This window comes from Eschscholzia californica, unplaced genomic scaffold (genome assembly GCF_041429995.1).
Source record: "Eschscholzia californica isolate CP2 unplaced genomic scaffold, dmEscCali1.0.p SCAF_5, whole genome shotgun sequence".
Taxonomy (NCBI): Eukaryota; Viridiplantae; Streptophyta; class Magnoliopsida; order Ranunculales; family Papaveraceae; genus Eschscholzia; species Eschscholzia californica.
In genome coordinates, this window is record NW_028238472.1 from 36,876,528 (window position 1) to 36,898,312 (window position 21,785).

The 21,785-nt window shown below is 36.0% G+C and overlaps 1 protein-coding gene across 1 annotated transcript; it reads left to right on the forward strand.

Moving 5' to 3' along the window:
- The first annotated feature begins 12,232 nt into the window (after positions 1-12,232).
- LOC147538930 (uncharacterized) lies at positions 12,233-15,945 on the forward strand. Its single transcript, XM_086644758.1, has 4 exons — positions 12,233-12,504; positions 12,602-12,757; positions 14,629-14,805; positions 15,749-15,945. Exons 1-4 carry the CDS (start codon positions 12,373-12,375, stop codon positions 15,830-15,832), a joined length of 549 nt encoding a protein of 182 aa, XP_086500884.1. The 5' UTR covers positions 12,233-12,372; the 3' UTR covers positions 15,833-15,945.
- The last annotated feature ends 5,840 nt before the right edge of the window (positions 15,946-21,785 follow it).

The following is a 21,785-nucleotide window of genomic DNA, read 5'->3' on the forward strand; positions in this document are numbered from 1 at the left end:
CGTTGAACGGTCTTGATGCTTTTGCAAATTCCTTTAGGTATCGCAAAGCATTGCATCTGGTATCGGGGTACAACCGCTGCTATGGCTGAAATAACCACAGTGCGGCCTGCTTGAGAAAGAAACGAGTGATTCCATTTGTTAAGCTTCGTCTGAATGTGATCTAGTAATTCTTTGAATACTTTGGTTTTTTGTGCTCCTATGAACAGTTGGGCTCCTAGGTATTTCTCTGAAGCAGAAACATATTTCACTTTAAGAGTACGCATTATGAGCCGTTTGAACTTGGGATGTGAATTTTTAGAGTAGAATATGTTAGATTTTGCATAATTAATCATCTGACCCGAAGTATCACTGAATTCTTGGAGGATCTTTTTGAAGATATGGATATTTTCAAAAGTATTCTTCCAAAAAATAATGCAGTCGTCCGCAAACAGTAGATGTGAAATCTCAAAATTAGCTTGATTCGTCTTAAAATCCGAAAAACTTTCAGGACTACTGTTCCTCATCAGCTTACGGCTAAGACCTTCCATAGCTAGGGTGAAGAGAAACGGGGATAGAGGATCTCCTTGTCTGATGCCCCTGGAAGGGTAAAAAACCGGACCTGGGCGACCATTAATTAGGACTGACATAGAGGAGGTGGAAATACAAGCCCTAATCATCTGGATCCAGTGATCGTCATATCCAAGCTTCCGCACGATGTCCAAAAGGAATTTCCATTCTATTATATCGAAAGCTTTGGGCATATCCAGTTTGATCCCAAAGTAACCAGTGGGACCTTTCATCTTCTTGAAGGAGTGAATAATTTCTTGTCCCATAATAATGTTATCTGTAATTTGTCTCCCGGGAACATAGGCTGCTTGAAAAGGTGCTATAATAGCGTTTAAAGTATCTTTGAATCTTTCAGCAAGAAGTTTGGTAATGACTTTGTAAGTAGTATTCAACAGGCTGATGGGTCGGAAGTCTGCTGGGGTTTGGGGAATGGGGGTTTTGGGGATGAGGCAAATATGTGTATGATTTATACCTGGGGGCAGGTAGGTTGTTTTGAAGAAGTTCTGAACTAGTTCATAAATATCCTCACTGATGGTCTCCCAATTGGATTGAAAGAAATAGAGAGGTTATCCAACTGAACCTGGGGCCGCTTCTTTTTTAATACTCTGAATCGCCCAGTTAATTTCTTCTTTATTAGGGATTTTAGATAGTTCTCTATTTTGATTGTGATTAATAGTGGGATAGAACAAATTGAGAGTATCCGCATCTTCTCTAGGATTGATGGTAGTATTGATATCAAGGAGGTGAGAAGTGAAAGTATCTTGAATATCCTTAATGTCTTCTTTCCATTCTCCATTCTTATCTTTAATTGCACTGATCGAATTTGTTCTGCTGCGTTGATTAGCTTGGGAATGAAAGTACTTGGTGTTTTTGTCTCCCAGTGTGATGAAGTTGTTCCTTGATTTTTCTTTCCAGATACTCTCTTGATTCTGATATAGCTACTCCAAAGCAATATGGAGTTTGTGATTTTCCTCCTTGGAATTTGCATTTTGCAGCTGTTTAATGATCTGATTAATGTTATTGTCTATGTTGCCATAAACCTTTTTATTCCATATAGTAAGTCTGGTGCTAAGCTTTTTTAAGTTATATTGTATATTTTCCTGTATCTGATTCCTTAATTTGCTTCAAGTTGTCCGCTATAAAAGAAGCATTCCGGGTGTGTCATCCAGGTCCTGATAAATTTAAAAGGCTTGGGTTTACTATGGGTACTATCTTTATTATCAAGAAGAATAGGCATGTGATCTGACCCTACAGCTTCAATATGGATTACTCCATGGGATTTGAAGTGGTGTAGCCAATTAAGATTAGCTAGAGCTCTATCTAATCTCTCCTGGATAAGATTCTCTCCAAACTGCTTATTACTCCAAGTGTAAGGGTTACCTTGGAATCCCACATCCATAAGACCTAGGTCACTAATAATCTCAGTGATTCTAGAATTGATGGAATTGGATCCAATATTGCCGCCTAGTTTCTCTGTTGGATCAAGAATACAGTTCAGGTCACCTATCATAATCCAAGGGATATCTTTGTCTTGATTAATCTGTCTAAGGGTCTTCCAAGGGATATCTTTCTCTCCAAACTGCTTATTACTCCAAGTGTAAGGGTTACCTTGGAATCCCACATCCATAAGACCTAGGTCACTAATAATCTCAGTGATTCTAGAATTGATGGAATTGGATCCAATATTGCCGCCTAGTTTCTCTGTTGGATCAAGAATACAGTTCAGGTCACCTATCATAATCCAAGGGATATCTTTGTCTTGATTAATCTGTCTAAGGGTCTTCCAAGGGTGTAGCTTGTTCTTAGCATATGGAGACCCATAAAAACCGGTAATCTTAATAGGATTATGATTAATGTTAGTTTTCATCTCAACTTGAATGATGTTGTTATCTGAGTAAGTGACATGTAGATCTAGATGATGCTTCCAGTATAGTGCTAGTCCTCTCGCTTTTTTAATGGGCTCTACAAAATGACTAGCATAGATCTTGTTAATAGGAAAAATCTTATTCATCTTAGTAGATTTGTTTTTGGTCTCCGATAAGAAAATGACGTCTGCCTGATGTTTTCGAATCACGTTGCACAAGTACTTCTTGGTGATAAAAGAAGACGCGCCCCTAACATTCCAGCTTAAAATAGTGGGACTCTCCATAAAAAAAAAAGGCACCACCGAAGACTATAATTGAACTATAAGGGCACTCCTCTACTTACTCTCAGAAAAAAAACTCAAGAAGAAAGATCTAAAATGAAAAGGAAGGAAAGAAGACTCTAAGAATCACTAAGAAAGTCCAACTAAACAATGCTAGCAGCAACAAGAACCAAATATAATCAAAATTACATTAGATAAGCTTCTACAACATTAGATTAAACTAGAAAGATACTTAACATACATAATCTACTAAATAACAGTCTAATATAGAGCAAACAAAAACTAACAGGGTGAGACTACTATAACTGACTGTCGACCGAGATAGAGAAAATCAGATGAAGAAACTTGACTATCTTATAGTAGTCAAGCTAACAACCATTATCATGCTACAAAAGATCTCTACCTGATGACTACCAAAATACTATTTGACCTGGATAAACTAGACTAATACATAAACATAACATTAACATAAGCACACTTAAAACTGAAACCAAAAGATTAATTAAGATTGAAGGAACTTGATTAAGTCTGAGGATTGGACTGGTCATCTCTACCTTCTTTCCTTAATGTTTGATCATGACCTGGGGAAACCAACAGTGAATCAGCAAACAGATGCCTCCTCTTGACTGTCAATTGACTCAGGAGGAGGACAGTACCAGCTTGATGGAATGATCGAAGAAAGACTAATCGAATTAGAGGAGTTACTCGAAGTTCTATAGGATTTGCTGAGAGCACCAGAAGGACCAACACCTGAAGAACTATCACCCTTGAACCAATCTCTCTGTTGTTTCTTGGCATAGTTTCTATATTCCCCTTCTTCAATTTTCACATCTATAAGAGCTTGACCTTCCTTTCTCTTACCTCTATATTGAAACGACTTATGAGGAGGGATAGGAGAGTTAGGAATGGCAGGAGAATGAGACACAGACAGAGCCCAGTTATGAGGAGAATGAGGCTGGGGTTGAGAAGTGTCCATAGGAGAAAACCTCTGTTGAGAGTTGGCTCGAATACAAGGAGTAGGAGGATGTTCAATGATACGACACACATGACAGATCGCTTTAGGAAATCTAGCATAGCTAAAATTCACAGGCTTACCTCCATCTGTAAAGATTGAATTCAAAGTAGCTAAAAGAGGAGTGCGAACATCAATACTAAATTGAATTCTTATGTATGAGTTCGTCACCATGCTGAAGTTTTTGGGCTGCACTTGCATGATATATCCCATGCATGAAAAGATGATATCTAAATAATGCTGATTTTGAATAGATGAAGGGAGTCCTGAGAAGCTACACCACATCGGTTCTTGCATTAGTTCGGGCAACTCACCAGAGAGGGAAAAATCTACTTCCTGCATAACCACCAAAAGGCCTCTAATGATCCAAGGACGACCTTGGTTAATCTCGTTCATCACAATACTGCTTCTGGATTGGATAGTAAAGTAATTATGCCCCATGCTAAGAGAATCTATCTTGCATTCCCTGTAAAACTTAGATTGATAGGAAAGATTGCGTCTGATAAATCCTATACCATAATTATAATGGCAGCAAAGTCTAGCTACAAACCCTCTCGATATCTCCTGAAGCTCTTTATTCTCCTCTGGCTTAGGGTATGTGATGGTAAGGTTCCCATAATCCGAATGGTTAAGTTGCAGACCCATGTTAGTCGTTAAGTTGTCTACGTTATACTCTGAAGAATGGGACGACATGTATACTGAGTGGAAGAAGATGAATGGCTTTTGCTTATAATGGTGGGAATTTATGTGAGTGGTTGAAGTAATCCAGAGAATATAAAAGGTGGATTCGAGGTTACAGCCAAAAGTGAACCTAGGGAACTTAAACAAGACCAGAAATATACTCCAAAATAGCATCATTCCACTCGTGCTTCTCGTGAAACAGAGAGAGAAATTAAACTTGTTAGGTTCGGGAAGCTCAACCGGTGAGAGGCAACTAGAAGGATAATGGCCCAAGGTTCGTTACATGCAAGGGTAGTAGAAGGTGAAGCAGTCCAATCCCCTCAGTTTAAAATTGACACATGTTAATAGATAATAAATGCTAAATGAATGTTAATAAAGATGAACCTGATTTTGGATCCTGTTTTAATTACTCCCCCCTATCTAGTTGCTCCTTCCCTAGGTAGATCAAAGCTCCTTCTTGCTTTACCCGTACACTTGTTATGTACTCTTCAGTGAACTAAGATCTGTGTGATGATCTGATTGTTACCTTCTAGATTCAATGATTTACTATAATTATTTCCTGTTGGCTTGAGATCTTGGTGGATTGTATTGGTATACCAGAAGTTGTACTTAGGGTTTCGAATTGGGAAAAAGAAGAAAGAACGAAATCGCCTTGCTTACGTCATACGACTCCCTCTCTCTCCTCAAAAACCCCAATTAGTTTTATATTACTTACTACTTAAATCTTTCTCTACATAATTATTTCTTTCTAATTCTATGCTTCTTCTTAATTCTTTCTCTCTTGATAAATTTTTTAACTAATCCCATTAAGCAATACATTGATAAAATTAGTTATCAAAGTATAACTCTTGTCACAAAATAATGTGAAGAGAATGTATGTTATTCTTGTTGTATTCGGGGCATCTTAACACAATATATTTAAGTAGAAATTACCGTAGAGCAAAATGAATGATAGAAATAGCCGACGCAAGTTGTCCCTTTCGACAGAGAACACCCTGGTATTAGTATCGAAACCAGTACGGTGTTTGTCTCCCAAGACAGAACGGCTTTACATTTCAGTTTGACGATGTAGGTACTTCTAATGTTTGAAAGTGCACGAACTTAATCGGGCATTATAACTTCTTTGGTGAATTGACTCATGAATTTAGATGTAATATTTTATCTAAATTACTCTAGAAGGCACTCTAAGTAATGAGAAATTCACTGGAGAAAATGGAATTAAATTTAGAGTTGTTTTGGGTCATATAAATAAGATTTGAATGGATATATTTTTTAGGGACGTGTGTGTAGGATTTGGGACACTATTGGTGACGATTTTCACTATAAAAGTGACGGTTCATCAAGATCTGTTGGATCGCGAGTGCAAAGGGCCGGATGAACGTCATCTGTAGGATGATCCCGAATTGTGCCCACCTAGTGCTTAAATCAAATCATAACTCTCAAACTTCGATCGAGCTTATCTCATTCACCCGGAATCGAATTTGAGAGATTTTTTAATTCTAAATTGAAGAGCTGGACGAGAGGAACACAATGGTGTTTCTGTATCTGAAGTTTGACTATCCGAGCGATCCTAAATCGGCTTCGATTCTAACAATTCTCAAGAGTAAAAGAGAGATATGAAAGTATCTTCCACATAGTTGTGTCTAATGTTACAAGTTTCTTTAATGATTTTTCTATAATAATTATTTGTGCAATGTTAAAGTTATAGAGAAAAAAAATAGGTTGTGTTATAGTCAAATTAGCAAATGTTTTTAGGAAAAGATTCTAACTACTTTGTACTTATCCTTTTCTTGTTTTAATTTGGAGTAATTCTTTTTCTTTTTCTTTTAGAGATTTTTAACATAAAATTTTTTAGATAACTCTAATATTAGTGCTATTTAGAATATAGTTGTCTTCTAGTAAATAATTTTGTAGAGTACAAATATAGTGGTCTTCAATTGTGTCTTTACACAAAAGGTTAAGTACTTTTTATCAATATTTTACAAAATTCAAATCTAAAAATTAAACAATAATGGGAATATGTGGTACTTATATTCTGTCCACAAAACAATGATAGCATTATTACTATCAATTTTAGCACACCTAAATCCTCTCCAAATGTTTTTTCCCTGGAAAATATGTTTACATTGTTGATCACATTGTCTTAAAAATATAATATATTATATAAGTATTAACTCTGTCAATGTAAAGTATTAACTCTGTCAATGTAAAGGCACACAAAGTTCCAAAAAGCAGAGAAGAAGTACGCTACAATAAAATGTTACAATTATTGGTGCAAAGCTTACGAATAACCATACAATGGTTACATTAAAGTGACAACAATTACTACAAAGTATTGGCAACAAGGCAACAAGGCAACGATACCTAATCTAAGCAAAAAGGGATACAGACTCTTGAGATTGATAGTGTAAATTAGGTGTAAGATTTATTATACTGAGTGGGGTATGTCTCGCATTAAAAGATTTTATATTTTTTTTTGTTGAAAAGACAAAATTAACATTTTGTCCTTCTAGGCACCGTAGAAACTTCAGAAAAACTAAGATTGCAATGTTGAGTTCTCCTTCAAACCGTAGTTCAGAGAGAAGATTGCGTCGACTTTTTGCTATCGAATCATCAATCTATTTTACATTTACATGTTTGAACCTCTTTATTGGTTGTTTGAAGTTGCATATTTAGGATTTTCAACTAGTTTTTTCTTAAAAAAATTTAGACAGAGAAAGTTTTAATTTCTGTTGATAATTAATAACGGAAGCAACATCTTCTATTTACTTTTTGATTTACTTATCTTCATTCTTTTAACAATTCTATACATACAAAACTAATTTGGTGGCTATAATTACTGCAAAGCAGTGCAAACTCATTGCAAAGCACTGCAAACTTGTTGCAAGCTCTTCCAAAGCTTTGGAAACCTTTTTCAAATTATATAGAAAATACTTTGGAAGTCATTGCTCTGTAAACCGGTTTACAAAACACTGCAAACTCATTCAAAGTCATCAAAAGTTTTGGAATCCTTTTCCAATGTAGATGAAAATTATTACTTTTGAACATACTTCCATAACCTTCCATGCAAAGGAACTTAATTTATGTACACCACGTGTATTCAATGATGAATTACAAACTATTTGTATTACGTATTTAATGATAACCAGTTGGTTCCTTCTTTGACTTCAGATGATTAAGCATGAATATCAACATTTTAAAAGAAACATCAAAGTTGTATATGTTTTATTTAGGCCACGACTTTGGGGAATAAAGAAAATTCTCTGGGGAATAAAGAGTAAAGGAGCATATTTTCTTTTAACCCAAAAATTTACAAAGTTGTATCTTGCCCCCTAATCTTCATCTTCATCTTCCATTAAGTTTATCTTCTTCTTCTTCTTCTCTCTAAAACCCCTAATCCAAGAAACTCAATAATAGTACTACAAATCAAAATTCCTAATAAATCAAGAGAAGAAGATTGAGGAATTAGGGTTACAAATTGAGTTTTAGAAGTAATATTCATACACTTTCAAAAATCCAATTAGTTTGAAACCTACAAAGTGATGTTATATCAAAATTGGGTGAGTTGATTAACAATGATTTAGTATCCATTCCAAGACGAATTTGATGGAAGAAGAACCCCGTTGGTCTCTAAATTCCTCAATCTTCTTCTCTTGATTTATTCGGGATTCTGATTTGTAGTACTACTATTAGGTTTCTTGGATTACGGTTACAAATTGAGATTTAGAAGTAATATTCATACACCTTCAAAAATCCAATTAGTTTGAAACCTACAAAGTGATGTTACATCAAAATTGGGGGAGTTGATTGGCAATGATTTAGTATCCATTCCAACACGAATTTGATGGAAGAAGAACCCCGTTGGTCTTTAAATTCCTCAATCTTCTTCTCTTGATTTATTCGGGATTCTGATTTGTAGTACTACTATTAGGTTTCTTGGATTAGGGTTTTTAGAGAGAAGAAGAAGATAAACTTAGTGGAAGATGAAGATTAGGGGGGCACGATACAACTTTGTAAATTTTCGGTCTAAAACGCAAATATGCTCCTTTAGTCTTTATTCCCCGGAGAATTTTCTTTATTCCCCAAAGCCGCAACCTTCATTTAACCTTTTGGTCATCTTCGGGGTCTCTCGGAAAATATTTAAAGAAACATGTGAGGGCCGGCCCAAGTATATCGGTGGCCCCAAACGAAATTAAAAATTGGGGCCCCACACAAAGGATATTAGAAAAAAGTTAAATAAAATTTAAACAATGCAAATGGTAGGAATCGAACCCTTGACCTTTTATCCAAGATCTAAACTCTTTACCACTAAGCTACAACTTAAATTATTTTTGAAATTGGTTTGAAGTATAATTAGCTTTTCGAAAGTTACAAACGAAACTGAAATATGAGGCCCTTGATTATTTGGGGCCCAAAGCGATCGCTTTGGTGGCTTTGGTCACGGGCCACCCCCTGCATGTGAATATGTTGTGATTATTTTTCAGAAAAATATTTGTAACTGAGTTGCATATCAGTGCAAAACCAGCAGAGCCGTGGCTAAGGGGGGCGAGCAGGGCATCCGCCCTGGCCCCCCACCTCAGCGGGGCCCATTTATTCTGAAGGTCTTTCTTATTATATATTGGGAAACAGCATATAACATAACATGAACACCTAGTTAGCTCTACTAGTATTAGTCATGGGATTCCAAGGAAATCACCAAGATTCAAGTCCCATTGTCTTCACTTCCCTTGGTTTCTTTTTTTTTTTTTTTAATCGAGAGTTCAATTGCTAAATGGGCCTCTCTTTTTGCTCCATTATACTTTTACTTATTATTTTATTATTTTGAGTGCATTTCTTTCATTTTTTGAGGTTTTTTTACAAAATATAAATCCAGGTGTTTTTTTTTAATCCAACAATATATATAAATACATATGAGATAATCATGATGTTAAAGATACCATATTCAAAAAATTCTACGAGAAAAATATTAGTTTTTTTATCATTTTGTTCGTAATTTTTTATTGTAAAAAAGATCGAAAATCAAATTTCGCCCAGGACCCTCAAATTGTCAGCAACGGCTCTGAAAATCAGATTGCAAAGCAGTGCAAATTATTGCGTTTTGGCCAATAAGGTCAGTTTCATTTTCTAGGGAGTTTTGGCAAACTTAACTTATGATTTTGTCTATTATTATTTTTTTTATTCGTTAAAATACAAGAGGGGATATAGAACAACATTCAAATTCGTTTTCACATGATTTTTTTGTGACCACTTAGCTAAGATGTCTATTTGATTATTAGGGTCACGACTAATGTAATGAAACGGAATAAATGAGAAGGAAGTCTGAAGTCTTTGGATTTTCTGTATTGTCGCATGGGACTTCCATTGAATCGCCTTCTTGTAATATTTCAGGTGGAGCATGAGGTTCCAATTCTCTCCTTCAATTATTAGAAAACGGTGATTTTGATTAAAAGCCCATTATATTCCTGTCAGATCACCTTTAGCTTCACTTTCTTTGCGTGTAAGAACTCTTGAGGAAATCGTTTTGCTGCAATGAAGTTAATTTTTTTTTTAGCTTACCCCCTCAAAATTAATTGATAATTGAGCTTACCCCCTTCATTAATTGGTAATTGAGCTTACCCCCTCAGATTTAGATATTTTGTCAAAATTACAAAGGATATGTTTGGTATGTGATAATAAAACCATAAAGTAAATAAGATATAAACAAAATCAAACTTTACTAATCATATTCCCAACCAAAACAAACAATAAAATGAGGTAGAATCTCTACTAGGAATCATATTGAAGAATAGTTGTTCTTGGTAGTCGCAATTATTTCACGTATGCCAAACATAACTTTTATGTTTTTGTCACTAATAGTAAGTCTAATGAGGTAAGCTCAATTACCAATTACTGAAGGGCGTAAACTCAATTACCAATTAATTTTGAGGAGGTAAACTCAAAAACCATACTGTTGGAAATAATTAATGAAAAACATCAACGGAATATCTGAACCAATAAAACTTGTTCGCTGAGTCGTGGAATGGAGGTCACTGCCTTGAAATTGATTTCGGAACAACCTCGGTGCAAATTTTTTTCTCCAGACACTTCCCAAGGATTTACCACAGCTTACAGTCTTCGACTGCAGTAATGGAGATTGCAGAAGTCGAACTCAATAAACAAAGAGAAGATGAAAGCTATGATGTTGTATGTCTACTCTGTTGAATTTGCCCAGAATATATGGCAACAGAGTAAACCCTAACCGACTAGAAACGTGATAGAGAAGCAAGGGAAGTTAGAGATAAACTCGGAAACCTATTAGGGTTTTTCCACAAGGAAACTTCCTATCCGAGTTTAGATGTTTTCCCACAAGGAAATTTCTAATTCGATTTTTGGTCAGAGTGAAATTACTCTTTTAAGCAAAAGGGAAATCTCACTCTTTTAAGCAAAGTAATTTCGCTACCCTAAAAGTGAAATCACTCTTTTAGGAATATAATCGTACATTGAAAACTAATGAAGAATTCTATAGGGGATTGTGATAATATTAACTTATCCCTCTCTTTGCTCCCTAAGAGCCAAGCACTACTTCACTGACCCACTAGAAATTCTCTTGTGTCATTGAAAAGTAATGCATTGAGTTTGTGTGATTGCCCTTAAATATATTGTTTATCATCTCAACTAGGCCTAGTAACATGAACTGTTGAGCTTCATCAACTCAAGAAATTGATGTAATCTGGTTGGTTATCACTAAGTGGCGCTAAGTGGGTGCGAGCATGACCTGGTGTGCAGGTAGAGGTTTTAATCCATGTCCGCCCACCAAAATTTGACGAGCTGGACGGGGTTGTGTCAGAGATGGGTGCGGGCGTCCACGGTTCTCCTCGGGCTCGGGTGCCCGTGGGCAGATTCGAGCCCACAAGCATAATTCCACGTCCTCCACAATTATTTTTCTTTTTTGAGTTACACCACTATAACTAACTACATATATACCAATCGGAAGAAGGAAAACGGACATTGAGAATCAATGCTCAATAAATAAAGGCCAGCGCTTTGGGGAAAGCTAAATATTTTCCGGGGTTTGAAAGTTTAAAGAGAATATCTAGAATTTTAGAAATTTTCCAGGGAAATAAATTTTAAGGGGAAATAAAAAAAAAACCTCCCCCTCACCTCTCTCTCTCTCCACCTCACCTCTCTATATCTCTCTCCACCTCACCTCTGTCTTCTCCGACAGGTCGTCGGCCGAAAAATTTTCCTGCCGGCGACCTTGAAAAAAAAATTTCACTCTCTCTCTCTAGAAACTCCGGAGTTCCGGTCTATTGAAGAACAGACCGGATCTGGTCTGTTGAAGGCCAGAGAATTTTCCGGCCGGCGACCTGTCGGAGAAGAGAGAGAGAGTGGTGTGGAGAGAGAAGATGAGGTGGAGAGAGAGAAGTGAGGTGGAGATAGAGAGAGGTGAGGTGGAGAAGCTGTTTTGCTTTTTCCAAAATAAAATTGTCAAACAAAATTGACCAAGTTTTCACACTCCGGAAACTATTTTGCTTTCTCTAAACCGCTGGCTTATAAAACACAAATGTACACATGACTAGGGCTTAGAGAGAGACTATTCCATAACCATAAAACATGTACGGAGACACGTTGATCATGCCACTGGTCCAATAGTGATTGAGAGTAATTAAGTAGGAATGAAAAGAGAAACTATTATGAAAGTTGGGTAAGAAGTAAACAGTAGTGTCTATATATGTGCTGCCAATATTTAAGTAATCTGCAATAGTAGTAGACTGGTAGATAGTTGTTACTTTTCTACCAAATATACTCTGCAGTTACAACCAAGTTATATATTAATTAATAATAACAATAAGACCAAAATGGCCTGTAAAGGTAGGTCATTTTCTCTATAAAGCTACCTAGCTAACTCCAAGAATTTGTCAGGCAATGGGAAGTTTAAGAAGAATTATAGTTCTATAAAATATGGCATGAACTTGCATTATTTCATACATAGAAAGATAGGTTAACGATGAATACCCATCACCAAAATAGTAGCAATTCTTCATCATCAGATGGTTTTGAAGTTGATGAAGATGATGACTTTGATTTATCTCCACAACTCAGGACACTACAATCTATGGTTAATCCAAATATGACCAGGGTACTCTCTTTCTCTCTCTCTCTCTCTCTCTCTCTCTCTCTCTCTCTCTCTCTCTCATTTATGTATCTTATAAGTTATCACGTTTTTGTAAATTTAGATTGACAAGAGATCCATCCTAGAAGAAACACACGGTTATTTGCAAAGAATTAATGGAGAAATAGAGCGAATGGAAAGAGAATTATCGCAATGCTCGAACAATCCAAGCTCTTCATCACTACTACCGACAAGCGTTGAAGATCCAAAGATTACCAGTGTAAGGAATTATATGTTAGTCTGTTTTCTTTTTGAAATTATTTAGTTAAATTTTTATTCATTATGTTTGGATTAACAACCATGAATAATGTCCAGCACTATTTAATATAGTGGTTGGATAATTCTCTTAAGACCATAAAGTTATGAGATCAGATCTCGGGAAAAACAGTTTATCACCTAGATTTACTCGAGTAATTAAGACAATAAAGAAAGTAAAAGTAGAAATAGATAGATTTTTAGGCAGGATGGCATTAAGGGTCTATATGGCCTTTAGAGTTCTAGAAGTCTTAATGGTGGCCGCTATATTACTAATCCAATTCATAATGTTTTCTAGTATGTTATATTAGGACCAAGAAGTTTTAATGCTGGCGAGTATAATCACACATTTGATCAACGAAACCTAAAACTTTAACAATCATATTAGATGTCGATAAATGTCTGAACTGTTTTAGTATATAAGAGGATGTATCAATGCCCTATAGATATAACGAATCTTGGAGACGATTGCCAAAAAAACCATGAATAATCAACTCCACAAGTCCCTCTCTTAAGAACACTTTATGGGCTTTCCAATTTTACTTTACCTAAATCTGATAATTAAATATCATTTTTCGTTTTTTTGTTAAACAATTTTTCGTTTTGTTTTTTACTTTACATTTATAGTTTTTCTCTCATTTATCTATAATGCTAAATTGGTAATATATGCCCTCCCTCTTCAGTGAGGTGAGCCGAATAATCTAAAATAATGTTTTGGGGTCGTTGTAGGACGGTACATTCCTTACAAAAGTAAGTTTGGTGGTAGAAATTCAAGAGCTTAGAGCATCTTCAATGTGACACTTAAATTCTTAATCTTAGAGTGCCACATAGAATTTTTTATAGTTTCTTTCCGAAATCCATCTCCAATGCAACACTTAACTTGGATCTTTAAAATGAGGTGGTTGTAGTTATTTTAGATCCTTAAGAGGACACTCTAAATTTAGAGTGTCGTCTTGATGATCTCTAAGTGCCACATAAGCAAATCAACTAATTTTACACCAATACATAGGTTTTTAGAGTTTCTCTTGAGTATTGCGTTGGAGAAGGTTTTCCAATAGAGTATCTCTAAATAGTCAAATAGAAAAGAGACGATTTAGAGATCCATTTTTCACACTCTTGACACATAGATTTTTTTTTTATTTTTCTTGAGTGTTGCATCGGATATGCTCTTAGCCCACGCACCATCAATTTAGTACGCATTTGTAGTGTACTTGTTGAAGCATTTGAATGCAATATGATACAAAAACCTTGATAAAAAAGGACCAAAAGAGTTGGTGACGCCTCATGCTTATATGAAAGGAAAAATCATATATAAAGATAGAAAACCTAATTATTTTATTCCATAAATCTTATCCTTGCTCTTTCAACTAGACAATATATATATATATATATATATATATATATATATATATATATATATATATATATATATATATATATATATATATATATATATTTGTATATATATACAAATATATATATAGATGCATCTCCAAAGAAAAAAAAACTGGTCTTCAAATTATGGAGGGGTTACCTTGACATGAATAGATGGCATTATTAATTGTTGTCTGGTTTCTCAATAATTAAAGTTTTCCCAAAATGTACTCTTTTAAGGGGTGAAGTCATTAACTATTTCCAACTTCTTAACTATTTCCAACTTCTTAATTATATTACTCAAAATTCTAGTATTATAGTTAATTACTAGTACATGTTTGCAATAGTATATATAGGGAGCATTTGCATTTACTACACGTGGGCCATGGTAATCAAAATAAATAATAGTAATACTGTTAATTAATCAATATTAGTGAATCCTTAATATTTATATAATTATAGATGGAGGTTGAGGAGCTAATGGAAGGAAGATTTGTAGTGAAGATGAATTGGAAGAGAGGAATTGGTATTACTGGTCACGTGCAGCGCGTGATTGAAGAGTGTGTTGACACAACTATGATCTCAATCACGGTTAACGACAACAACCCTGACCACATGCTATCTACTGCCTTTGTTCAAGTAGTACTATTCTCTCCTTTCTCTCTCATCATATATTTGCATTTTTTTAATAATATAAAGGATATTCTATCTCTCTCTCGAAATGGGAGAAGTTCTACTAAACTCTCTCTCTCTTTCTCTTCATTTCACTAATACTATGTCCCGCACGGAACCCAGTCGAATTCTGACGGAATGACGTGTCAGGCCATGATCTAGAGTGAAAGTTATTTCCCTTTAACTAAACCCTTTCACTTCATTGATAATAATGAAATACTATTAATCGTAGAAAGTAGTATGTTTCAAGAACATAACTATTTAGGTAAATACTAATTAGTTTAAAAATATGTCAACAGTTGGTAGCCCAAGTGGTTCCATGGTGTTGACATAAACTCCAGAAAGCCCTGGAACCAGAGAAGGTGAAATCTTTGGTTATTTGAATTGGGATTATTAGGGTGTAAATAATGTTGTTGGCCTTTAGGGCATGTTCTAGTTGGGCTATAGGCCCGGTCCTGTTAGTGTTTGAGTGGGCGGTTATCGAGCTTATCACATCTATGATGTATCAAGTGCCAAATGTAACGACATACGTAGATCGTAGTCGACTTCCAAAAAAAAAAAAAAAATTAGTTTAAAAATATATATTTCTCCTCTTCTGCAAGTCATTTCGAACTTAATTGGTTAGACATGACATTAATACATCATGAATTGAATACGCTCATTAACTATTATGATGAGACGTTTTGGACCCTAAGAGTCGGACAAAAACCCTTGAGGTCAATATATGGGACATTCGGTAAGCGGAGTAGATGTCCAACCGCTACACCAAATGACGGTGGACTACAAAGTTTAGGTTAGATAGATATAAATTTTAGTAAGTCGGAGAGAATTCAAACGAATGATATGTATAAAATGAGCCTTGAATTACTTGAGTTAGAATTCATTTTTACTTCTTTTACATGTTTTGAAGGTTAAAGATGGGAGGAAGATGACAGAACAGGAGCTTCATAATTTTTTGACGGGAGTAGCTGCAAGATTTGGGTTGCTACCTTAGTTCAATATTATCCGTCAACTAATCAATCAATTAATTGTTTAATTGTCCATATATTGTACAATTAAATTAATTTAGGTTCCATCGTCTAATATATCTCTTGGTGATTTTTATTACTTGGGTGGTTGCACAGCAAAGAAAAGAAAAGGGAAATAAGTCTGTAAGCTCCTTATCTATGTGGAATCACTAAAAGACGAGAGTTTTTCAAAGTTTGACTACGGTGGGGGCCGTTTTTGTTTCTAAATAAGAAAATATGTCACCCTCTAAGTACCAATTTCTAAGTTACTCTATCATTTCCCTGTCAAACACACTTGCAAAATGCAACAGAATTGCCTTTTATCAAATTACATGTAAATACACCCTCACAAAAATCAACAACTTGAAACCAAATTTCTCCCACTTACTAGTTCCTCAAGTTTTGAACCAAACTGATCACCCTCCAATTTGATTGATTAACAACATTATCTTTCTATAAAAAAAAGTCTTTCACGGAACTTTGTGCAAGCAAGTGTTATTATGGTTGGTCTTAGCAAAGTCGTTATCACCAAACCGATGGAGAAGTAGCTAAAACTAGTTCACTTTGCGAGTTAAAGTGTGTTTTGTTCGATTTCAAATGATGGTCCTCCTCTAAATACTATGATTACAATGCGGTGTTATTCCTAGTGGTATTTGTCGGTGTATTGGCAGGAGGTCCCTTGCCACTTTGTGAGATGAAATCTCATGAAGCACTGAATTGTCCTTTTTTCTACTCATCATGTGTAGAAGAAAATTGCGATGATATTCGAAAAGTAATGGTATCAGGTACTTCGAAAATCCCAAGAAGCAAGTATTTGTGGTGTCACTACCTCATCTCATATGTGAATGTTTTAAGTGGCTAAACAAAACCATGACTAAATTTCAAACTCAAGACAACATCAAATAGTAGGATTCTAAGGTTGTGGTGAGCTGGGTCATTAAAGAAAGATTGCCTATGCCTAGAAAATTGCAGACAAGTAGAGTAGCTGATGGCAAACTCAATTTGTGTTCAGTACTACTTCAAAAAAGTTTTGTAGCAAATTTAACAAGAGTTATCTCATGTAAACTAGTACAACAACGTAGCGATCTTGTGTCTCAAGTAAAGTAGTTACAATTGGAACTCTAGGATCTTCAAATTACAAGAAGTACTCGAGTCATTATGAATGTGATACTAATATACAAATATAACATATTATATATCAATTCTCTTTTATACATATAATTGAAGATATTTTGCCAATGTATAATTATATATGAATATTGTGCTCCGAGGCAAAGCGGAGCTCAGGGGCAAAGCTGAGCTTAGAGGCAGAGTTGAATTGAATTCACGTTTTTGCGTGCCTCTTTACCATCGTAGAGTTCAAGATATATCGGATACTCGTGTCAACCTCCCAAGTTAGGGTTCAGGCGACAGAGCGTTTTCTGATCCACCTCTCTGATGGCTTCGATGAGGGCCTATTTAGTCCTTTTGAAATCCTAGTTAATAATCTCATGTCATCCGGGAAAAAGATTCGTAAGATGAAAATATATTCAATATTCTTTGTAAGTATAATCAGCTTTACTATTGTTTGCTTAATTAACTCCGTAATTTTATTCCAAACCGGGTACAACTACTTGTTCTTTCATTTTCTAGGTTATGTTTGGTGAATTCTTTAACTCTAACTGTCCATACAAGTAACTTTACGTGAAGAGTTTGGCATCTTATTTGCAAAGAGGATCAGGTACGACTATACAGAGAATCTCCATGAATAGAACCAGATCTGCGTCTATTTATTAACAACAAAAAAAAAAAAATTAATTTATTTTTGGAGAAGAGAAAAAGTGAAGAGAGGGGTTTTAAGAGAAGAAATTTAAGAGAAGATAAAGATCGTGAGTATCTCTAAATTTAAATTTGAAATAATTTGAGGACTTTCATTAAACATCCACTAATGCACGTTATCTTGTGAAAGGAAAGGAGAAGAAGATGAAAGGTTGAAAGAAATAAGTGTGAAGGACTAAAGTAGAACTAAAGAAGCAAAAAAGACAAAAGACTATAATTAGAAAGTTCAAATTTGATTTTCCAGTCAATATATCAAAAAATATCGAGAAGAACTATCTCCGCATTTACCTAAACTAAAGGACTACACGGGAAGCTGATAACACTTCGAGTGGGTAATCTGGAAACACCCACTACAAAAATCTATAATATATATTATTTTATTAGAAGAATATTTCCAATGAGAGCCCACATGAATGGGGAATTTGATATCCCAAGTCCAATTCTGCCATGAAGTCCGTGATCTTCCTACTAGTTCAAGATGAGGTGGATTTGTTTCTTATGAGACACATTCCACTTGACCCAGTTCAATTGGTAAAAGGTGAGTAAGAAAAATATTGAATTTTACAAAGGTGGTCTTTTCTAACCTGATAAAGATCTCCCATGAATCTAGGATCTATTCTAATTTTGGTAGGGTTCTCCACCTATCCACTTTCTCTCTCCCATATTTAATTTCTTTTAATATACATGGTGGACACTTCAACTAACAATCGGTTGAGTTTTCATGTCAGGTTTCATATGTATGTAAACGTGAAATATAACATTTTCGTGATCTTTAATTTGAATTTGGAGTTCGACTATAGTTCCTGCATCCACATACGACAAAATTCGATTTACGCGTGTGATAAACACCTTATGAATCTGAGGCTATTTCATACCATTCTTGTTTTGTTTTAACGAAGATGAAAAATAAAAACGTCGAAATTAAAACAATTTCACATTAACAAAAGAAAGGATAAATGAGTTTATCTGTTTATGAATTACAAATACTAAGAAATTTCCTTGAAGAAAAGTGTTATAACATTATTTAGTGGTTGCCCAATAAATTATAGATGCCTATAGCAACACTCAAAGTTGTATGAGGTGGCAAGTCCTTATCTTCAAGTTGCATGAGATTGAGGTGGCAATGAAGTTGCATGAGGGGTAAGATCATGGTAACTATTGCTGACACAATTTTGGGTATGGGTAAGAACGAGTTTTCTTACCCATCAAGGAACTTACTACTTATCTTCTTTACAAGGCATTTCCCAAATCCTATATATAGGCCATTACTGTGAAGAGGATGATTCCTCTTTACTATATATGGTAGCCGAGAGAGAGAAGATAGATAGCCGAGAGATAGAGATAACCGAGAGGGAGAAGAGAGGTTTAGAAATCAGTTTGAATCTGATTCTCTTGATGATTTTATTAATGTAAAATACAACTATATATAGAGTTGTTACAAGTATTTGAATTTTAAATACAAAATCTTAACCAAATTATACTAATCCTAACTATACTTGACTTGTTCAACCGGGTACTCGGTTGGCCGAGTAGAACCGGGTCTTGTAGGATCCAGTGGATCCTAATACTCCCCCTCAAGTTGGAGCGGTAATGGAGATGACGCCCAACTTGCCAATTAGCTTCTGAAACTGATCCGCACCCAACGGTTTAGTAAATATGTCCGCTAGTTGCTCCGTCGTAGGTGTGAACTTTGTCGAAATGATGTTATCTTTCAATCTTTCGCGAACAAAATGGCAGTCAATCTCTATATGTTTTGTTCTCTCATGAAAAACCGGATTGTCGGCAATATGAAGAGCCGCTTTATTATCACAATGAACAGTCATTGGGGAAGAGTGATCAAAACCTAAGTCTTTAAGAAGATATTTTAGCCACTGTAATTCACATGTAACTGTGGCGAGAGCACGATATTCGGCTTCAGCCGAAGATTTAGCAACGGTTGGTTGCTTTTTGGACTTCCAAGATAAAGGACTTGATCCTAGCATTGTAAAATAACCGGTGGTCGATCTCCTAGTAGTAGGACAACCAGCCCAGTCAGAGTCACAATAGCCAGAAAGATGTAAGGAACTAGAGGAGGATAAGAAAATTCCCTTATCGAGTGACCCTTTAAGGTAACGAAGAATGCGATGAGCGGCATCTAGATGGGTATGACTTGGTGACTGCATGAATTGACTAAGGTTATTAACCGAATATGCAATATCCGGACGTGTGACTGTCAGATAAAGTAAACGTCCAATGAGGCGACGGTAGATTGTCGGATCCGGTAATGGGTCACCATCTGACGGACGAAGATGTAATTTTTGTTCCATGGGAAAAGAACAAGGTTTGGAAGCAGTTAATCCGGAGTCCTTGATAATATCAAGAGCATATTTTCTTTGACATAAAAAAATTCCCTCAGAAGAACGAGAAACCTCAATACCGAGGAAGTATTGAAGACGACCAAGGTCCTTAAGAGAGAAAGTGGCATCAAGAAATAATTTGAATTTAGAAATAGCAGAGTCATCATTGCCAGTTATGATTATGTCATCGACATAAACAAGAACGAATATAGAAGTAGAACCAGAATTGAAAGTAAATAATGAGTAATCAGATTTAGATTGGAGAAATCCTTTGGAGAGAAGGACAGAAGAGAATTTTGAGAACCATTGGCGGGAAGCTTGTTTGAGTCCGTAAAGTGATTTGTTTAAGCGACAAACACGTGTCTCCCCCTTAGCCGAAAATCCAGGAGGTAGTTTCATGAAAACTTCCTCGTCGAGATTACCCTGTAAAAAAGCATTATTGACATCGAGTTGATGCAACGACCATCCTTTAATGGAGGCAATAGACAGAAGTACTCGGACAGTGACAAGTTTAGCTACCGGAGCAAAAGTATCATGGTAGTCTAACCCTTCAATTTGGGTATACCCTTTTGCGACTAAGCGTGCTTTGTAGCGTTCAATAGATCCGTCGGGTTTGAATTTTACCTTATAAACCCATTTACAACCAATAGGACGTTTTCCAGGTGGTAAAGGAACTATTGACCATGTTTTGTTAGATTCTAAAGCCGTTATTTCTTTGGCCATAGCTTCACGCCAGTGAGGAAATTTCATTGCTTGGGAAAAAGAGGTTGGTTCCGAAGTTGACAAAACGGAAGCAAGAAAGACTTGATGGGACGCGGAAAAAGCGTTTATAGAAAAATAACGTTCAAGAGGGTAAGGAGTCGTAGATGAGGTAGAACAAATATAATCGTGTAGATGAGATGGGAGTCGGCGAGAACGTTGAGGACGAATAATGGACCGATTAGGGTCACTGGCGGTGCCTGCAGACGTAGGCAACTCGTCTGGACAGGGAGTGCCTGTAATTTCTGGCGATTCCTCGGTAGGGTGACTAGAAGAGGAAGACGCATGGGAGTCTGAAGGCACCCCAATAGAGGATGGTTGGGTCCCATCGTTGTGAGGATGGACAGGAGAGTTAGAGGATAAAGGCACCACACGGTGATCTGGAACGTTTTCCAGAGACCGAGAGGCAGCGGAGTGAGGCAGTGAAGGTGAAAAATTGTAGGTTCCATCATCCGAAATTGAAATAAATGGTCGATGATTCATAGGAGGAGAAGATGAACCGTTCATGGGAAAAGAAGACGAGTTGTCCATGGGAAAAATATCTTCATGAAAAGTGACGTCGCGAGATATGTAGATGCGACGTGATTTAGGATCAAAAATTCGATAACCTTTTTGACCATGAGGATAGCCAATGAATATACCGGATGTAGCTCGAGAATCCATTTTAGTCTTCACTAATGGATTACGTGCAAAGCATAAGCACCCAAAAACTCGTAGATGAGTTAGGTTAGGGGGCGATCGAAGTAATTTCTCGTGAGGCGATAAACCTTGAAGAATGGGCGTAGGAAGTTTATTGATTAAATAAACTGCCGTAAGCACACATTCTCCCCAAAATTCAAGGGGTAAGTGAGCTTGAATACGGAGGGAACGGGCCACCTCAAGAATATGACGGTGTTTCCGTTCAACTACCCCATTTTGTTGAGGGGTGTATACACACGAACGTTGATGGTTGACACCATGAGTGTGAAAAAATTGTTGCAATTCATTAGTCAAAAATTCAGATCCATTATCGGATCGAAAGGTCTGA

Bases quoted from the DNA above. Each gene is read 5' to 3' on its own strand.
- LOC147538930 (XM_086644758.1), top strand. From the start codon at position 12,373: ATGAATACCCATCACCAAAATAGTAGCAATTCTTCATCATCAGATGGT. The intron at 12,758-14,628 runs GTAAGGAATTAT...ATATAATTATAG, and splicing joins AAGATCCAAAGATTACCAGT to ATGGAGGTTGAGGAGCTAAT. The intron at 14,806-15,748 runs GTAGTACTATTC...CATGTTTTGAAG, and splicing joins TATCTACTGCCTTTGTTCAA to GTTAAAGATGGGAGGAAGAT.